Raw genomic sequence first — 22091 nt, 5'->3', positions numbered from 1 at the left:
TTTAAAGTTCTCGGTTTAGAAGATGTGACAAGGCAGGTTTAATTAAGATATATTTAGCAAGACATTTTTATACTTTCCATGTCACTGTGACAGAGGCTATGCAGAATTATGCTGACAAAACTCACTCTAGCTCTTTGAAAAGTCAAAACAGAAACAATAAACATGTATGCATGCGTGTGTACATTGTTAAAAAAAAAGCATAAACCTATGTTTGTGTACATAGGGTTCTCTCCTTTGACCATACTCTGGATCAGGTCTCAATACTATAGCGCTGGATGCCGTGAGATATCATCCCTGGCAAACAGACACACTGATAAACAGACCACTCAACAAGTATGCTCAAATCTAGGCCTCTGCCACAACGTCTGCACTGGCAGCACTCACTTCTTTCCTCCCCCCACTTTATCACATTAGCTGGGTCCACAGCACCACCACTTCCATGAAGCAGAATCTTTTTCAGGAGAGGGAAGCAAGGGCATTGAGACAGGACCTTATGTAGGTCAGACTGGCCTTGAACCTGCTGTGTAGCTGAGAATGACCTGGAACTCCTGTCTCCCTGGCTCACAGGCACCTGGATATCTTTCTGTCCTTTCCTGAGGTGAGACTGCCTGTGTGCATCTAGGGAATCACTGGTCTCCCCTTTACTCCATACAAGGGCATACACTATCTAACAGGGACACTAGTTATAGTACACTATTCAACAGAGAGCTAGCTAGTGGGAACTATCAGAAAATATCTCATACTTACATCCAATTTCTTACTATAGCATAACAATTTTGCTTTTAAGAAAGCTTACAGAGGGGCTGGAGAGACAGCTCAGGCATTAAGTGTATTTGCTGCTCTTGCAGAGAATGTGGGCCCCAGAATCTACACAGAGGCTTACAACAGGCTTTCATCAACAAAGCCAAGGGATCTTCTATCCCCTTCTGGCCTGCATGGGAAGTAGGCATGAACATGATACATATATGGATATGCAGGCACTCATATATGCACATTGAAAACATATCTAGAAAGCTTATCAAAAGTTGTCTTTTTAAGAAGACTAAAATAGAAGCCAAGTATGGTGGTGCACACCTTTAATCCCAGCAACTTGGGAGGCAGAAGCAGGTAGATCTCTGAGTTCAAGGCCAGCCTGGTCTACAGAGTGAGTTCCAAGGACAGCTAGAGATACAGAGAAACCTTATCTTAAAAAAAAAAACAAAAACAAAAACAAAAAAAAAAACCCAAAAATTAAAAGGGGGGGGGCAAAAAAGAGACAACAATTAAACAAAACAAGGTATAACGGCATATATTACAAAAATGTCCTAATGAAACTCACTACTTTGTATGCTATCTTAAACAATAACAATAAAAAGAGCAGGGAATGCAGCAGGAATATGGAGCGTAAGTCCCAGGGAAAAGTGAACAAGGCTATTAATAACGTGTGTGGGTGATGTTTATTTATAAAGACGGGGATGTTCTATGTATGATTTTTCTAAAGGTTATGCAAGAACCAACTGTACTGAACTGTACTCAGCTGTGCCATCCTCAGGCTTTTCCTGACACACTGCCAGTTCATCTTAGGGAGGCTGGAGACAATAGGGCTCCTTACTGCCCTTACCCCAAGGGTCATGCTGAAGAAGCTATCAGTCTCAATAAGACATAGAATGTAAAGGAAAATTAAACACTCATGTGGCCAAAAATTACAAAGGCGAGGAAATATCAAACTATCCTATTGTATGCTAGTCAAAATTACTGTTTTTTAAAAACAACCTTGCCTTACCGAATCAATATAAAGATCTAGGACATATTTGATATTTTTATTTTTTATGTTTCCAACTTAACTCACATGTAAAGCTAATTCATAAGCTGAAAGGAGTGTCAGACTCCTCTGTGTTGTGAGACCATGAAGCATCAGAACTTGCTATTCCCTTTAAATTAATTACAGGAATACAAATGCTCTGGTTATCTGTGAGCCTCAGAAACAATACACCGAGGGATACTGGTATAGTCTTGCTTGGCACATATAAAGACTGTGGTCTGATCCCTAGCAACCCAGAAACTGGACAACTGGACATGGTAGTGTACACCTGTAATACCATCATTTGGGATACTGAAGCAACAGATCAATTAAGGTCCACAGCTACACAATGGCTGCACCCGAGTCAGCCTGGGCTATATGTCTCAAAGAACCAGAGGAGGAGGAAAAGAGACTATGCATGAAGTTCAAGAATAAGTAAAGAGTTAGAAGTTAGTGCTATGAGAGGAAGCCAACTGAAAAGGGCAGCCAGGCATTTTCTAGGGTGAAGGTAACGGTCTCTTGACTTGTTGAGGATGTAGTTAGCAGGTGCACTCATCTGCCAAACTCAAGTCTGACACTCAAGAGTAGTGCATTTTAATTTTAGACAGTTGTAAGAGGCTGTGTGTGTGTGTGTGTGTGGCACACACTTCAATGCTAGCACTTGGGAGGGAGAGGCAGGCAGATCTCTGTGAACTAGAGACCACCTTGGTCTACATAGCAAGTTCCAGGTCAGCCAAGACTATAAAGTGAGACCCTGCTCAGCAAACAACTTATAACAGTACATTTAGTCAGGAGTGATTATGGAGTGGTGGTTCTACAGACTCCAAACTGTATCTATACATTAAATATCTTCTATAAGGGGAGTGCTGCATGGAGAATATGAACTTCAGACACAACATAGAAAATGATTTTTAAGATCTGTCTTACTAAGACTTTAGGAGAGTCCTGTTTTTATCTTCAAGCTTGTAATATTTTTGAGAAAATTAGTTCATAGGAAAATACAACTTCCTATTATAAGATGTTTAGAAGAGATAGATGATAACCTTTGATGTTTTGAATGGTTAGGGAAATTCTCCATTAACACACTTGCTAAATAAACTTTTACCTGCTAAACATGTACACTGAAAAAGGCAATCAGGATAGAAAATGTTAAGACACAGGCCCTATTTCAGAAAAAAAAAATATTCCAGGATAAAACTAAAAACTCAGGGTCTTTTCCGACTTGAGAGGGTTGGGAAAGGGTGAGAGCGGGGCCTTCTGAGTGGAACAGGGTGAAGGTTCACAGTGTTTACCAAGTTTGGTTTGCGCAGAAGAATCCGTACTTACAAGATAAACTAAATTTCATTCTTTACCTGGATAAGCACAACGAATTTCCTTTACTTGACAGTAGTGGATGGAACGAGGGTTATAGAAGTGAGACTTAATGGGGCCAGGAGACAGCTTAGTCAATAAAGTGACTGCAGGCACACATGAGGAAATGAGCTCAGATCTCTAGTACTCAGGTAAAAGGCTGAGGTGTGGTGCTGTATGTCTGTAATCCCAGCACCAGGAGGGAGACAGAAGGGTCTGTGGGGCTCAACCCATGTGTGTACATGCACATACACAGAGACTTAGGACTGTGTTCTGAGATTCAAAACCCCCTTCGAGATTATGAGAGCTGTGTCCTCCATTAGTATCAGACATGCCTTTAACAAGAAGCAGAGACATTTATTGATAGAGTAAGACTATAATCAATTTGCAGGCATCAGTAGACTTTCAGGGGCTGGAGGGCTGGCTCTGGGGTTAAGCACACTTGCTCTTGCAGAGGACCTAGATTTGGTTTCCAGCATATGGTGGCTTTCAACCTCCTTTAACTCCAGTACCAGAGAATCTAACACCATCATCTGACCTCTGCAGCCACCATGCACACATGAGGTGCACAGGTATACATGCAGGCAAAATACTCATGAAAAAGAGAAATAAATCTAAGTAAAGAGAAACTATAAAATGGAAAAAAAAAAAACTATGTAAAGTAGACGGCTGGGTTAGGGCTATGGCAGAGAGCACTCTGAGTACACCCAAGGCTCGGGTCTAACCTTCATTATGGGAAGGGGAGGGAGTGGGGAGGTGATGGGGAAAGAGGCTGACTTAAAGTGTTGAAAGAAAAAGACACCAACAAAGAATTCAAAATTCACTGACAAGTGAAAACCTCAGATCAAGTAAATGAATGAGGAATTTGTTTGGAGCTAGACTCATAGGATATATTAATATAGTCCAGACTTACAGGCTATAGTAAAAGTAGCTCCTCGGAGAAGGATGGAGAAAGGGGCATATCATGTAACCAAAAAAGCTAGAGGGTCAACACTAATTTAGCACTTACAGAACTCAAAGCAAGTTTCTTGGTTAAGGTTACTAGTGCTGTGAAGAGAGACTTTGACCATGGCAATTCTTGTAAAAGAGAGCATTTAATTTGGGCTTGCTTACAGCTTCAGAGGCTTAGTCCATTCTTACTATGGACAATAGTAATGCACAGTGGCATGAAGGCAGACATGGAACTGGAGACGCAGCTTAAGAGTTCTACATCCTGATCCACAGGCACCACAAAGAGAAAGACACTGGGCCAGAAGTTTGTACATGCCTAATGACAGAGTATCAAAAAATGGGAAGGAAAACTAATAGACATATTTTTTTTTCTTTTTCTTTTTCTAGAAATAGGCAAAGCCACTATTACTTTTGGAGGCTTTGACATCCTTCTACCAGTTGATGGATCCAGCAGGCAGAAAATCAGGAAGTAACAGTGGACTGATCCATGCAGCTAATCTAGCTAACACATATAGGTTTTATCCTACTGAGAGATATGTGCTTTTCTCACACCAATCTATGGTAGTCACCAAACAGTAAATATTCTGGGCCACATAGCTGAATAAATGAAAAGGGATGGAAACTGTACAAGGCCGACTCCCAGATCACAAAATGTAAACTATAAATCTGTAACAGAACAGCAGAACAATATTTGGAGGTAAAGAAACAGACTTGTAAACAACACACAGCAAGGAGGTGTCAGGAGAGAGTAGAAAAGTATTTTGATTTGAGGAAAATAAAAACATAACAGCTGTCTACTAAAAGAACTTGGATGGCTTTCATCTCCAGTTGAAGAAAGCATCTCCATATTTGAAACTTGTCAACTATACAAAAAGTAGATACCTGGTAAGATGGATTCAGGATTGGCAACTCTTGCTATGCAAGCTTGATAATCTGAGTTTGACCAGTGGGACCCACATAAGGTGAAAGGAGAGATTCAACTCCACAAATAATAGCTTAAGGAAACCAACCAACCAACCAACCAACCACAGTTGATAGAACAGTTTATGTTACTAAGGTGAGTCAAGATAGCTCAGGTTACGGAGTGGCTAGGGATGGTGGCTGGACACATCAGGAAGACAAACCACATGGTCAGCTTTGAGCCTGGTGATCACAGCGCTGCGGGAAGGATGGGGAGGGGCTGAAGACGAGTTCAATCATGGAACATGATCAAATCTATAAAACTGAACTCCCTGGCCATTCACATGTGTAGCACATCGTTCTTTATCAGTACACAGGAGGGAGGCCTTTCTGCAGGAAGCACAGCAGAAGTATTGTGCTTGTTATCAAGCCATGTGTTACAAGGCTCATCAGTGCTGGCCTGCTTTCTGCTATAACCTACAGTCCTAAGAAGAATGCTTCCTGAGTTCTGAGAGTTAGTACTCCTGGGCTGCCATAGAGGGAATCCTGATTGGCAGTGGTTTTGGTGAGTAGTCTGGAAACTCCCAACCCTGAAGCACCTGCTGTCTCAGATCATGGTAGTCTTTTTGAGATGTTCTGACCTAACTTGGGTAGTTAGTTTCAGAAATCACTACATAGAGAAAAAACCCAAAACACCAAAAAACCTAAACCAATGCAATAAAATTTACCAAAAAATCACAGGATACAGTAAAACACATGCTTAGAGAGATGACTGTACTATTGGATGCACATTTTAGGAAATAAAGAAGATTTAAAATTAATTCCACAAGGCAGTAAGATGGCTCGTAGCCTAAAGACCCAGGTTCACCCCAGTAAACACATAGTAGGAGGCAACTGACCTGCTTCCTTCCAACCTCCCACCCCCAAGCTGGCCTCTGACCTCCACCTATGTGCACACTCACACACACACAATGAATGGATGTAGGAAAACATGTTTACATCAGTTCTGGGGCTAGAGGTGTAGCTCAACGATAATGCATTTAGCTAGTACACACTAAGGCCATGGTTAGATCTGCAACATCTCAAAAAAGCCCAATCCAAAATCAAATGCTTTGCCCTAAGGAACAACAAACTAAACACAGAATAAACAGGAGAGAAAAATTCACCACACTGAAATCTGCTTTCTGGAAAGACCACTAACACTGAAAAAGTTCTAGCCAGGCTAGGCAAGTAAAGAGAGGAGATTTGATACCTAATAACAGGAAAGAATGAAGGGACATCACTACACATCCCAGGTGTATTAGAAAAGTAATAAAGGAACATGTTAAAGAATTCTGTGTCATGGAGTTTTAAAATAAACCAATGCCTTAGAAGACAAAAATCTAAGGACACTCACTCAATTAAAGAAATTTGATAAATAATAATAATGACCTTTGAAGATAAAAAGCTTCAGACTTAGATCTATGCACTAGCCAAATCTATCAAACATCTAAAGGAGAATATAAAAGAATAAAAACAAACAAACAAAAAACGTCAAGCCAGTATTTCTCACAAACACAAATATATAAATTTTTAAAAACATATTAGCAAATGATTGCAACAACTTATACCATAACCAAGTGGTGTTTAATCCAGATACATAAGGCTGGTTTAACATCTGAAATTGATTCATGTAGCTGGGGGTGCTGTATGCACTGTAGCTGGGGGTGCTGTATGCACTGTAGCTGGGGGTGATGCATGCACTGTAGCTGGGGGTGATGCATACACTGTAGCTGGGGGTGCTGTATGCACTGTAGCTGGGGGTGATGCATACACTGTAGCTGGGGGTGCTGTATGCTCTGTAGCTGGGGGTGATGCGTGCACTGTAGCTGGGGGTGATTCATGCACTGCAGCTGGGGGTGCTGTATGCTCTGTAGCTGGGGGTGATGCATGCACTGTAGCTGGGGGTGATTCATGCACTGTAGCTGGGGGTGATGCATGCACTGTAGCTGGGGGTGATGCATGCACTGTAGCTGGGGGTGATGCATGCACTGTAGCTGGGGGTGATGCATGCACTGTAGCTGGGGGTGCTGTATGCACTGTAGCTGGGGGTGCTGTATGCACTGTAGCTGGGGTGCTGTATGCACTGTAGCTGGGGGTGCTGTATGCACTGCAGCTGGGGGTGCCGTATGCACTGTAGCTGGGGTGCCGTATGCACTGTAGCTGGGGTGCCGTATGCACTGTAGCTGGGGTGCTGTATGCACTGTAGCTGGGGTGCCGTATGCACTGTAGCTGGGGTGCTGTATGCACTGTAGCTGGGGTGCCGTATGCACTGTAGCTGGGGTGCTGTATGCACTGTAGCTGGGGGTGCTGTATGCACTGCAGCTGGGGGTGCTGTATGCTCTGTAGCTGGGGGTGATGCATGCATTGTAGCTGGGTGTGATTCATGCACTGTAGCTGGGGATGCTGTATGCACTGTAGCTGGGTGTGATTCATGCACTGTAGCTGGGGTGCTGTATGCACTGTAGCTGGGGGTACTGCATGCACTGTAGTTGGGGTGCTATAAGCACCTGTAGCCCCAGTACTTGAGAGCCAAAGCAAGAGAATCTAAAGTTTGAGGTTGGTCAGAACTCCCCGGTGAGTTCTGGATCCAATCTGCTAAAAAGCTAAATGTATAAAATCAATTAATGTATCTCACCAATCATATTATCAGGCTAAAATGGAAAACACATATGATCATATAGTACACTTACAATAATAACGAAGTTGACCATTACTAAATGGTGCATTTTACTGATCTGTAACACTAAAAGCCAGTGACTGGCATTACCAGAGCTTTAGGACTGGTTCATTTACTTTCAGAACTGGTAAAGGGCTAAATTAAATGGTGGGTGTGATGGGTGGCTAACAAGCAGGCTGAAGCAGGTTGGCATTAGCCCCTTAAGAGTGCTTCCGCCCTCTACACAGAGACTACATAGGGCTAACATCTGCATCCTAAAGACAGAAGCCTAAAAGTCAAACAAGCAAGGATATGCAAAATCTTACCTAGGAAAAGTAAGCATTTAAGAAATAGAATTTCATTCTTTTATTTCATGAAGACAACCTGACCCACTGTTTTACAGTTAACGACACAAAAATGTATTTCTTTTGGGCTGGAAGGTTTATTATATGATCATCCATCTACTGTGTGTTAAGCATAATAGTAAGCTCTACTCCATCAAAGAGTGGACTACCCCAAAACAGGTAAGTCTACAGACACAAATGAGACCTGTAGAGAGAATCTCTTATAAGCATCACCTGTCAATAAAAAAGCTGATGACAATGAGCTGAGGTAGGAAATAGGAGGTGGGACACTGGCAGGGAGAGAGAGGATTCTGGGAAATAGTGAAAGAAAAAAGGAGACTCAGAAAGAAAAGAGAGGTGGACCACAGAGACGGACATAAACCAACGGGTAGACGAGCTGGGAGATGCTGAGAAGCAGGCCGGGGCTACAGAGAGGTAACGCGCCAGCACGTGATCAGGGACTGAGCTACAGCTTATGGTCTCGGCACTGGATAATCAATAACCAGTCTCAGAGAGGGCGTTCTGGGAGCAGGACCGGGAAGGAAAAACAAAACTTAAAAATTATTCAAGCAGAGACCAGTGGCTGCCTTCCCTGAGAACTAAACGGTGAATGAAAGCTAAAGGGTAAGTTTCTTTTTGGTGTACTGAAAATGTCCTAAAATTGACTGCTGTAGATATAGAACTCTGAAAATGTATTAAAAGCCATAGAACTGAATTGTTCATTTGAAATTGTAGCTCAATAAAGATGATGAAAAAACCACTCTACTTTTTCAAAAGAAGTTTAATTATAAGTTAAAAGTTAAGAGTCAATAGTAAGAATAAAAGTGTCGGTCTGGGCAGAGTGCTACCCAGCATGCATGGAGGCCTGAGCTTGGTCCCCGCACTGCATGCACCAAGAGGGATGGCTCTCGCCTGGAATCCCAGCACTCAGGAGGTGGAGGCAGAAGAGCCAGAGTTCAAAGTAACCCTTGGCTACGTATCAGGGAAAGCCAGGCTTGGGCCACATGACCACTGTTAGAAAGAAAAAAAAAAAGCTACCCACTATAGACTATGTATGTGGGCTAGCCACTTAGGTATACTGTATGAGACGTGTTTTATAAGACATCACCGCTGAAGCTTACAAGTTTTGGAGGTAATTTTGATGTGTCTGAAGTGGATGGAAACTTACAAACTTAAGATGATCTTATCAGCAGAAAAGATATTCTAAACCAGCTTAGCCCAAAGAAGCATTTTGATTGCCTAATTTAACTCTGTAAAGGAGAAGCAAATCTTATAGCTGGTCTCTGTAAACCTCACAGCTGGAATATTCCAACAGCACCTTGCAGTTTCCAGTGATCAAAGTAAGTTACTTTATATACTATACTACGAATTTCATAATAGAAATAATGGAACACCAGGGGGTGCGGTTATCATGAAATAATTACACTCCTGGGAGATTACAGGCACAAGGCTGTACCCCAGGGGTGTGATTATCCCATGATAACCACATCCACTGAAATTGCCTTATTGCAAAAATAATCTCTATTCACTGGCGGGACATTATTCAATAGGTGATTTTTTTTTTTTAAATGAAAAGACGTTTTTTAGCTTGAATCAGCAAGTGGATTAGGAAATCGGTCAGTTTATCTTTTACTGCATTCAAATTCAGAACACACAGCCATTGTTTGTCTTCTACTTGATATAGCAGTGTTTGGATTCTGTTTTTGAGGAGCTTTTAAGAGTTCCTGTTAGCTTTCATTAAGTGCTAGCATTAAACTCAGGTCAGACTTTAAAGGCACTGTTTGTTAATGGAGCAATGTGATGTAAAATACCCAATCCCCTATGTATAATTTTTAATTCTTCTCAAATAATATTCATTTAAAAAATCTGAAATGTGATTTATTTTCACTGTTGGAGATACAAATAAGAAAATGTATGGGGCAAAGTATCTTAGGCGATTCTATCAGTCAAATAATAGCAATGTTAACATTTTGATCTATTTTCTGCCAACACGTTTTCTAAATTATGCATTTCATTCCAAGCTTACCGGAAGAAGAAATACAGTTTAACTACTGCTTAATTAAGTAATTAATTACAAGTGCAGTGGTGCTAGGGCTCAAATGCAGGGCCTCATACAGTGTAGGCAAGGCCTCTACCACTGAACTCTGGTCTTACTGTATTATACCCTGTCTTTTTATCTGACTAAATGTTGTAAACAATATCCATATCACTAAGAAATCTTTGTGTCATCATTTATCTGAACAGGGTCTCACTGTTCATCCCTGGCTGGCCTAGAACTTACAGAGATCTGATCACCTTTCCCTCCTAAGTGTTGAGATCAAAGCATGCACCAGCAAGCCAGGTTTCTTCCTGTCATTTTAATTGCTGCACAGTAAATAGCCATGGTATTAATACCCACATTTATTCACTTAATACCTTGTTATGGCATACTTAGGCATTTTTGCTCTGCACAATACAAAATTTTTAATGACATATTCATGATTATTTCCTTAGGATAAAAATTGATGATTTTTATAAATTCTGCAAATTAAGCAAATAGAAATAACTATGATCATGTTGAATCTCAGTTGTTCTTATGTGTGGTTTAAGCAAATGGTTCTCAGCCTTGACAATGCGTCAGGCTCAGATCAGGCCTCTCCTTCAGAGTCAGCTCACTATGCAGCTCACTCTTTCTGCCTCAGCTTCTCAGGAACTGGCATTAACCTAGTCATGCCCAGTCATCGCCACTGGGAACTTGCGTTAGTTCATGAAATCGGAGCACAGGTGGGAAACATCCTACTCTATTTTTATCTTCATTTAATCAGTTAGTGCCTTCTGACAATCCTAGTCTACATGACACACAGAATCAAAGTCTCTATGTATTTATTCTTGTACTTTCATCTTGTCAATTTGGAAGGAAAAAGTGCAAATGGAAATTTCCCTAATATCATATTTCTATAAAGGCTGAGGCAAGAATGAATTCAGTCTGTTAGCTATTTCTGATTATGAACACAGCCTTTACAGCACGTAGTAACTGAGCTCCTATAATTTTGAAAGTTAAGTTTAATATGGGAATATAAAGGAAAACATTACTGTTCTGAACACCATCATAGGACATTCAACGCTGAGAGGATCAAATTTTACATTTAATATAAGATAGAAATCACCTGTAATCTTACCAAATTAACATACTGACTCTTTTCACTCTATCCTTCCAGTTCTAACAGACATACATGTGGTTTATATTAGACTCACAGTCCAGATTAAATCAGTGAACCTTAGCACACCCAACACACTCAAAGTTTATCTAGCCTATTTCCCTACGATTAGATTATATGGCAAGGGAAAATGAGAAATGTTGAAAATACAACCCCCCTTAAAAAGCTATTTCAGTATATCTTTTATTTTCCTCCAAACTACTCCCCTTCCCACAGAACGCAGATACACTATGCTGAGACTTCAATTTTCCCCACAACAGCTTTCCCATAGCCACACCACAAGCATCGTTGGGCTGGTAGAGAGGACTTCCCTCTGCACGCTCTCATTTACGAACATTCTCTGATGGCGCTTGGAAGCTAAAACTAAAAAAAATACTTACAAACTCATCTCTGTGTGCATGTGTGCATGTGCCTAAGTGTAGTCTCTTTGCAGGCAATGTGTTATATGCAGTGACCGTGGACCGTGAGCCACTACCTGGGTGCTGAGAACTCCACCCATGCCTTCTGTAAGAGCGGTAAGTGCTCTAACTGCTGAGCCACTTCTCCAGCTCCAGGAAGTTAGTATTTAGACAAATACCTAAGTGCTTCCTTAGACCAGTGGTGCTCAAGCTTCCTAATGCTCCAAGCGTTAATACAGCTCCTCATGTTGTAGGGACCCCAATCATAGAATTATGTTCATTGCTACTTCATAAATGTAATTTTGCTACTGCTATGAATCGTAATGTAAATATCTGTGTTTTCCAATGGATCTAGGTCTCTCCTGTGAAAGAGTCATTCAACTCCCAAAGGGGTCACCGCACCCTTGACCCCCAGTTGAGAATGGCTGCTTTAGACCATTAGGTTTGCATACAGGCTGCAGCATGACTAGCCAATCTACTTTCTGTGAGAGCCATTTACACCTGATTCTAATCATCCAAAGCGACCCAAGCTAAATTCATTGTACTTATGGTTTTTTGTTTTGTTTTGTTTTGTTTTGAGACAGGGTTTCTCTGTGTAGCCCTGGCTGTCCTGGTGGATCTCACTTTGTAGACCAGGCTGGCCTCGAACTCAGAAATCCACCTGCCTCTGCCTCCCGAGCTCTGGGATCAAAAGTGTGCACCACCACACCCAGCTGTGTACTTACGTTTTATTTCTGGCCTTTTGTACTTTGGTCAAGCTTATCCCTACACAAGGTCATCCTTGACTACTAGTCTTTCTCTCATAGGAAAATTCAGATAACCAAGTCTATGTTCCTGGCTAGAGTGAAAAGTTGGGGCTGCTGTCTGTGTTTTCATGTGACATGTTAAAAGTTTTCATCAGAATGTATGGGTTGATAATGTATCTTCTGTAAGTTAAAACACACAATTTACTGGCTTATGTGTACAATACTAAATACATAGTTCAAGATTATTTGAAAAAGCAAAAAAACTATAGTCTTAAAGAAATTAATTTTTAAAAAAGCAGGCATGGTAGTTCAGCCTGTAATCTTAGCACTGAGGCAGGAGGACTGTCACAGTTTGAGGCAACTCTGGGCTACATGTCAAAACTACCTTGATACTGGCCACCATCTCAGTAATTAATATTAACGTGGAGCACTTGCTCTCCCAGGGAGCTACGTGGCCATCCCTGCACATATGTTAGATAAATGTTTACTAACTCCTTACTGATAACATTTGGGTCGCTTCTAATCTTTAACTACAAAGCTTGTGTTTTGCCCACGGAGACATCTCCCTAGCCCTGTTTTCAAAGTTCTTTTTTATCTATACTTTCAAATGGCCTCTAGAAAGGCTGTTTATCAAACTGTTTATTTTACCACTACTCCAATACTGGATATATAGTGCTTTTAAAATATAAAAAAGAACAAAGAGGGGGGAAAAGTAGTTTTTCAGCTGCTTTAAAAATGATGGAAATCAGAGTTAGACTATTATTTTTTGTTTGTTTGTTTCTGGGACAGGGTTTCTTTATGTTGCCTTGCTTGTTCTGAAACTCTGCATGTAAACCAGGCTGACCTCACACACTCGGAGAGTCACTTGTCTCTGCCTCCTGAGTTCTGGGATTAAAGGTGTGTGCTACCACACCTGGGTTATCCTTATTAACATCAGGAGCTGAAAGTCATGTAAGTAATGTAACCTGCTTTATGCTACAGAGGTGATCTATTGTGAGTTGGGTTTCGATGAAACACTAAGAAGGTACTGAGGAGCTGAAATTAAAACTTTTCAGGTAGCTCTCTATCCTACTTGCAGATAAGGACGCAAGCGCTCAGCTACTGCCACACCACTCGGCATGTTGCCATGCTCCCCGCCATGATGGTCATAGGTTCTAAGGTCTGAAATGCCAGGCCCACATAAAGTGTTTCTTCTGTACGTTCCCTTGGTAATGGGAATTACCCATTTGAAGCAATAGAAAAGTAGCTAAGACACTAGTCCTTCTACCACAAGATACAAGTGGAGACAGGAGACTGCCTGGAAGCGTACAGACTAGCCAGTCTGTACAGCCAACAACAAAGATAACCTGTCATAAGCAATGCGGTGGACAAGGCTGGGTGACAGCAGAGCATGTCCTCTGACATCCTCACGTGCACCCTGACCTCCACTCCTTCTGGAATTCACACATTTGCATTCATACACACAAATGTATACACATGTACACATCATACATACACACGCACATGTGCGCACATGCACACACACACACACACATACCCCCCCCCCCCCACACACACACACGGTTTCAAGGCCATATTTGGCCACAATAGTGTGTTTGGGGCCAGCTTGGCTTTTACTTAAAAACAAAAACAAAAAATCACAAGGAAAGAATAAACAAGTAAAGTTCACAGACACTTAGCTAGGAACATCAGACTCTATCCTAGAGCACTTCAAATGTAACACAGACAATGAAGAGTCTCCCCTTTATCATCCTTTTTCAGGGAGCAGGGAGGAGGGTGGCATGCTAGGGACTGAACCCAAGACTTGACACACAAAACCCTCTACTGCTGAGTTACACCACTGGCTCTGGTCATCCTATTTGGGGAATGTAAACTAAACCCAAGAACAACAAGAGAGTTCAGGTACATAAAAATGTTAATTTATCTTTCCTTCTTTGACAAAATTCCAAAACAAATAACTTTTGTCTAATGCTTACCTGAGCCATCAGTAGGAACTGAACTTGCATTGATCCCAGAAAGACCAAACAAGGGACACTCTCGATCTGTGTTCACATGGCCCCACTTGTGACATTTAATACACCTTACATTTCGAACCTGAGAAATATAAACATTATTTTGATTCTCAAATACCAACAGCGTAACATCCCACTTAGGTCTCCACCCCACGTTTCTTCTTTTTCACTCTGAAGACAGGGCTTTATTTATTATGTAACTAACTGATCTAGAACGTGCTGTGTACATCAGGTTGCTCTCAACTCACAGAGCTGCATAGCTTATGCTTCCAGAGCATTGGGATTAAAACATGGACCACCTTGTTTGGCTAAATTACTTAAAAAAAGATCCCCAGGGAAAGCAATTCTATATTTATGGTAGGTAATCCAATGTAAATACTAAAATCTTGTATTATAAATTTTGTCTAAAATCTAAGCCAAATCCTATCTGTGTTTCCTACAACAAAGTGTCATTTACAAACAAACTAAAAACATCACAAAGAGCTATGTCATGGTTTAATTTTAGGTTCCCTAATGTTAATACATTCATTTAAATATTCCTCCTCCCTCCCTTGTTGCATAGTGCCTGTTTAAACACAGGGCAGCTCAGGCGGCCTTTGTTACACGGGGCAGCTCAGGCTGGGCTTTCCATTTTCTTGCCCTGTCTCTACCTTTCACAGGTTGGAAAACAGGCCTGTGCCACCCACCCAGCTACATTTCTTTTCCTTTATTTTTTGTTCTGCTCCAAATTGAAGCCAGGCCCTCATAACACAATGTGAAAGTGTTTTTTCATTGAGCTATTATCTCTAACCCTGAAGTTTCACATTTCTAAGCCAGTGATTAGCAAATTTATTCTGAAAGGTAAAAGTGGTATTTTACAATGTTTATGTCTGTTTGTTTGCAACTACTCCAGTCTGCTCTGTGACAAACATAGCAGGAGAGCTGCCAGACGATGCACACGTGACTAAAGCACGGGTTCTCACAGGGATCAGACTGGAGTGACAGATGACTGTTTCTAAATCAGTAATACTCTTAACATCTTTTCTTGACCTTGAGTTAGTTCTCTGAAGTATTTGAAAACTGTAGTGACCACCACATTATCCCTTCACTAGAGAACTTGATTCTCATCTTCCATGTGCCTATCACGCTTCATGCTTTCTCCTCAGTCCTATCATTTGACATAAATATAAACCACTTAAACACTGAGCTTAAACACTGTGTACTGGCTGGTTTTGTGTGTCAACTTGACACAGGCTGGAGTTATCACAGAAAAAAGAGCCTCGGGTGAGGAAATGCCTCCATGAGATCCAGCTGTGGGGCATTTTCTCCATTAGTGATCAAGTGGGGAGGGCCCATTGTGGGTGATGCCATCCCTGGGCTGGTAGTCCTGGGTTCTATAAGAAAGCAAGCTGAGCAAGTCAGGGGAAGCAAGCCAGTAAGGAACATCCCTCCATGGCTTCTGCATCAGCTCCTGCTTCCTGACCTGCTTGAGTTCCAGTCCTGACCTTCTCTGGTGATGAACAGCGATGTGGAAGTGTAAGCTGAATAAACCTTTTCCTCCCCAACTTGCTTGTTGGTCATGACGTTTGTGCAGGAATAAAAACCCTGACTAAGACACACTGTCATGTTAATCTTGGCTGGCAACCTCACTACATATGGAATCAAGTAAAACTCAAGCAGCTAGACACTCCTGTGAGGGATTTTCTTGATCAGATTATTAAACTTGGGCCACAGCTCCTGGTGACAGCCCACATAAGAAGAATTCAAAGAAGGATGCTTTGAGTTTTGCCTGTTGGCGCTCTTTCTCTCACTGGCAAGTTCAAGTTCCTTTTTACTGTTACTGCTTGTATTACATCCAACTTCTTCAAGATTCCAATGCAGACTAAAGAAAGACCAGCTGCTCTCCAAGACTCCTCCAGGACTGCAGAGTAGGACTGCAGAGACACTCAGCCTCATGGACCAAACAGCTATCCTGAAATAGCCACTGCTTGACTGCCTGAATCACATCCTCTGAGCTAACATAATAAATCTCTCTCTAATATGTGTGTGTGAGTGTGTGTTTCATCCTATCAGTTTTGTTCTTTAGAGAACTCTAAATACAAACATTTTTGGGAAAATAATGTAAATATATATGTACTAAATACAAATTCTTCTTAAAGAATAAGTATGTTACTTGCCTGAATACCAAAGGGCTGATCTCTGATGTTCATGTCATCTTTGGCATATCTATTAAGTGCAAAACAAACATATGACTATAATATTAAGAACAATTTAACAAATTCAATGGCAGTTAACCTCAAAAAAAGGTTATAGTTTTCAGTGAACCTTAACAAGCAGGAGGCAAGCAAAAGCACACACAAGCAATTGCTTTCCCGGAAACAGAGCAGCCTTACTTTTCTCTCGGAGCGCCTTTCTGCCATTCAAACTTGTACTCTGTCTCTCCTTCCGTTTCTTCTTTCTACAACAGTCAGTAAAAAAATCTGTCAACTGTCCCTAAAATCACAATCAACTACCAATCAATTCAAACAGAGAAAAGTACTTTACCTCTTTGTTTTCTTGATTGCATATTCAAAGCACAGGAGAGAAGCAGGACAAGTTAGAATGTCTACTACTTATCACTGACGGATATAATACAACATTGAAATATCGTTAGAATAGGCAGTTTAATTCCTAATTTTTAAGCTTTTATGTTTTCACTGGCAATGAATAGACTTTCCATTTGGAAATTTATTTTAATAAGGACTACAGGTATGTTTACATTATGAAAGGGCTGAATGTACCTCTGCCAATATTGAGCCTTTTCCTCCAAAGGACATAAGAAACATTACAAACTGTTTATTTTGCTTTGCTCATGACAACATTGTTAGAGCAACAGCAATGGAAAAATACAAATCAACATTAAAAATACTGTCCCTCTTCTAACTCTTCACAGGTAATGACATCGAAGCTCAAAGGAAACAAGTGGGTACCTTTCTTAACTCCTGGTGGGGCCTCATACATGAAATTCAGGCCATTCTTCACACGCTCGTCTCCCATAAGCAATCTGAAAGAAATAATGATAAACGTTTAAGTCGAGAAGAATATGACAGCACACTATCTCTCGGAAGGAACCCTGAAGAAATTAAGACAAACCCTGAACAGTGCCACCTTACTAGAAACTTGCTATAAACCTGAGGCTCCCTCCCTCCCTCCAGTTCTCTCAGTCAGAAAGGAAAAGCACGATATGGTTACTCTAACAGGATCTTCTTTAAAACTGTCAACTGTTGCTGAAATAGTTTTGAAATCCTGTATGCTATCATATATTTTGGTGCCACAACCTTTAATTTTCTTAAAAAAATATTTAGTTTTTTTCTTTCTGGCTTTTTGAGACAGGGTTTCTCTGTATAGCTGTGGCTGTCTGGAAACTCGAGTTGTAGACTAGACTGGCTTTGAACTTACAGAGACCTATCTCTGCTGGGATTAAGGGTGTACATCACCATGGTCAACTATTTTAGTGTTGTTAATTGTGGTGTATGTGTGTGTGTGTGGGGTGGGTGGTATGTGTGTGAATGTGCATGCACGTGGAGGCCAGAAGCTAAGGGGGGGGGGGTGCTTTTCTCAACCACTCACCTTATTTGTAAGTCACTGTGTGGTGTGTAGAAGCATGTTTGCATGCCTGTGAACTCAAAGGACAGATTTGTGTAAACAGCTCTCTGCTTCTACCTCTGTATGGGTCTTAGAGATTATACTGCCTTTACCGATCTGGCCAGCCCTCCATCTTACCTTTTAGTCAAGGTCTCTCAATAAACCCGGGGTTCACACTGACTGGACTAGAACAGTGAGCCAGCAAGCCCTAGGGATCTTCCTGTCTCTACCTCTAGAGAACTGGGATCAAAGGCACCTACCATAATTTGGCTTTTTATGTGGGGGCTGGGAATCCAACCTCAGGTCCTCATGCTTGCATGACAAACTGAGGTAACTTCCCAGCCCAGAGAACCAAATTCTCTAACAGGCTAATACAATGAAAGCCTCAGATGTTCTTAGATTTTTGGTAGCAATTGAAATCTCCTTCTGTAGGCTGTGTGCACAGCATGCTGTTGGGCTCTGTAGGGAAAAAGTCCACTGCAAACAGGATGACTGCACTGAGTTAAACATAAGTCCCTAAAAGCCAAGGTAAGTATTAGAAAAAGCTAAAGTATGGAATGTCTTTGTATTTGGAAAAGGCAAGTCAAAGGATATGCTACATTATTGTGTGTAATTCTCTTTCTCCATGAATTCTAAACCAAAAAAATCTGTTAAAAGAACAAACAGAAGAACATACATACTTATCTTTATTGAGGATTATTACTATTATTGTTATTTTAGATTTATTTATTATATATAAGTACACTGTAGCTGTCTTCAGACACACCAGAAGAGAGAGTCATATCCCATTACAGATGGTTGTGAGCCACCATGTGGTTGCTGGGAATTGAACTCAGGACCTCCGGAAGAGCAGTCAGTGCTCTTAACCACTGAGCCATCTCCCTAGCCCATAGAATATTATTTTTAATCAAAAGGAATGTGCACTAGTGTAAGTGGTAGATGATCTTCAAAAACATGTTAAGGGAAAGAAATCAGGAGCCATAACATGGCTCAGAGGGTAAAGTTGACACCACCCAGGACTGCTGGCCGGAGCTCAATCCCTGGGACCCACATATGTGAAGACAGGGAGTTGCTTCCCACCAAGTTGTCCTCTGACTTCCACATGTGGACCAAAGTCCTCATATGCCCCTACACACACACACACACACACACACACACACACACACATATATAAATAAATATATTATAAAAATTAAAATAACAGCCAGGGCTATACAGAGAAACCCTGTCTCGAAAAAACAAAACAAAAATAACAAAAAAAAAAAAAATTAAAATAACAAACCAGTCACAAAAGACTCTTTAATCATTTGCCTTATGTGTCCATAATTTTAAAAACTAAACTGTTATAGGTAGAAAGTAAAACGGTGATTACTTGTAAGAGGCAGAAATGGGGTAAATTAAGAAATGGGGAAATGACTCCTGTGGAGGTTTGAATAGGAATGGCACCATAGTTATGCGTTTGAATGCTTGGCCACAGGGAGTGACAGTCTTAAGAGGAATGGTCTTGTTAGAGTAGGTGTGGCCTTGATGGAGGAAGTGTGTCACTGTGGAGGTGGGCTTTGAGGTCTTAGATGTGTAAGTTACACCCAGTGGGGTATACAAGTTTCTTTCTGATCAAGATGTAGAAGTCTCAGCTCCTTCTCCAGCACCATATCTGCCTGCACGTTGTCATGTTCCCCACCATGACAATAATGGACTCAACCTCTGAACCTCTAAGCCTGCCCCAATTAAGTCTGTCCTGTATAAGAGTTGCCTTGCTCACGACGTCTCTTCACAGCAATGAAACCCTACCTAAAACAGCTACTAATGTGCATCAAATTTCTTTTTCAGATGACAAAATGTTTTGAAAGTTGATATGGTGATGGATTACAAACACTAAACAAAGTTAAAAATTCAGGTGTATTTTAAATATCTATGAATTTTGTCTTAACACCATTCAACCTTTTAAAATCAAGTACATGAAAAGGTTAGTTTCAGTAGACATTGAGAAATACAAATCAAAACTGCAAGCTACCATTCCATACTGATCAACATGGTTGCTAATATATGGGCTGAGATATAACTCGGTTAGGAGAGTTCTGGTCTGGCACACGGGAGCCTGTGTTGGCTTCCTAGTGACACATACTCCAGGTGTAGTAGTAGCACATGCCAGCACTTAGGAGTTCAAGGCAGGAGAATCTAGAGTTTTAGGTCATCCTTAGCTATGTAGGGAGTTCAAACCTAGCTTAGGCTATGTGAGACGCTGTCTCAAGAAAATAACAATGACAATAAATAAGGATTAAAAAAAAGAGAGAGAAAACCACAAAATTACAAACATCAGTCAAGTAGGAAAATGAATTGTTCTGCACTAATAGTCAGAAATGTATTTATAGAGCAGTTACTATGAAAAAGTTTGGTGGCTCCTTAAAAAGCTAAACCAAGAATTACCTAGAGATCCAACAATTCTGCTCCTAAGCACATAAGCAACTGAAAACAGCATTGAGCAGCTACCTCTACGTCAATGTTAATAGTATGACCCAGTTATCCAGAAACTGATGTCTCGTGTTTCAAATGTTGCTTCAGAGTACAGTCTAGAGAAGAGAACCAAAATACCACTACTCAACTAATTCAATATTAACACAATGAAAGTAGCCAAAAGGTAGGAACTGGCCTGGATGAAGCCGGTGGACCCGGGCCACAAGGCACAAGTCAAAGAAACCCAGCTTCTCTTCTAAGTGTCCTGAACATCCTTTTATTTCAATAACTAAAGAGAGACCTTCCTCATCGGACAACACGCAGTGTTCACCATCTCTGAGAGCCCTGCCTCATGTAGGATTCCCTCCCAGGCTAGAGGAGAGGAATGTAGCTGTATTTTATGTGAAGACTAGGACAAGTTGGTGAGAGTGTCTAATTGTGGGGGTGAAGCTGACTCCATAACTGATTATCTAAAAAATACCGAGGTGCTTACAGGATGACAGGCAACACCAACTTACCTGTTATCATACGACTCCTGTTCTTTAAGGTACTGTTGCATTAATTCTTCTTGTTTCTTTTTATCATACGATATTTTCTGTTCTGCCATCCATACCTATATTAGTGAAACAAAATATAGTTTCACAATTGGACTCAAATTAAGTTAACAAGTGTGTGTGTGTTTTTGAGTATGTGAGTGTGGGATCGGGGTTTAAAACAACTATCTTTAGTCACTGTCCCCTTCATTTACTGAGGCAGGGTCTCTCACTGGACCCAGAGGTCAACAATTCTACTAGTCCAGCTACCAGGTTGCACAGAGGAACTCCTGTCTTCTTCTCATGAAGGCTAGGATTACCAAGGGATGGCGGGATCCAAACTCTGATCCTTACACTTGTGCAACAAGTGCTTTAGCCATTAGCAATTTTGACAGCCCTCCAGCCCACTTGTCTTCTATAATAAAACACATCTAATACACTGAAATGAAAAGATGCTGACAGCACTTAGAATAGAAGCCGGGTGTCTTGGACCTGTGCATTGTGGATAGAGTTCCCTGGCTTCTTCCAGGATGGCACCTGCCCTTTAGCTCTTTTCACTGTGTTTAGCTGGGTGTGTTGGCCCATGTTCATAATCCTAGAACTCTCAAGAGGCTGAGGTAGGGCTACTAAGTATTCCAGACCAGTCAGAACTACACAGTAAGACCCCAACCAAAACAGAAAAATTACCGTGTATCTCAAGCTTTAGACTGTATAGTTATTTTCATTAGTCTCGACTGCTCAAGAACTTATATTCCAGTAACCGAATTAAAAATAAGATGCAGCTCCATTGTCAAAGTGCTCACAATGCTTCTCCTGCATATTATAAACTACTTTATGACCTAGGAGAAGTGGTAGTTGAGTACAGTGGCTTCCACCTGCATGCACTAGCATGCAGGGGGTGGAGGCAGAAGGACGAGGAGTTCAGGGCCATCCTCCCTAGACAGCAAGTTTGAAGCCAGCTTAGACTGCAGGAGATCCCACCTCAAAAAAAGAGACTATGAAACACATAAAGAAATACACTCGTGGGGATTGGGAGAACTACAAAATAAACAGAACAAGACTTTTGGGGTCAAGGAGTAAGGCTGAGATCTGGCAAGCCCTCCCCCCTTCCAAGTGACTTAAAAA

General features: G+C 41.2%; 1 protein-coding gene across 1 annotated transcript in view; it reads right to left on the bottom strand.

The window, feature by feature from the left end:
* Cirsr (corepressor of RBPJ and splicing regulator) overlaps positions 1-22091 on the bottom strand; it is a 32817-nt gene that overhangs the window by 9749 nt on the left and 977 nt on the right. The window contains exons 2-7 of the mRNA XM_021185788.3: positions 20952-21046; positions 17325-17398; positions 16900-16910; positions 16749-16813; positions 16533-16581; positions 14341-14458 (exon numbers count right to left, since the gene is read on the bottom strand). Coding sequence (XP_021041447.1) covers positions 14341-14458; positions 16533-16581; positions 16749-16813; positions 16900-16910; positions 17325-17398; positions 20952-21046 — 412 coding nt within the window. The remainder of the gene's footprint in view (positions 1-14340; positions 14459-16532; positions 16582-16748; positions 16814-16899; positions 16911-17324; positions 17399-20951; positions 21047-22091) is intronic.

This window comes from Mus caroli, unplaced genomic scaffold, assembly GCF_978045245.1.
Source record: "Mus caroli unplaced genomic scaffold, Mus_caroli_1 scaffold_2, whole genome shotgun sequence".
NCBI lineage: Eukaryota > Metazoa > Chordata > Mammalia > Rodentia > Muridae > Mus > Mus caroli.
Note: the sequence above shows the minus strand (reverse complement) of the source record. Positions and strands in the feature narration are given on the sequence as shown.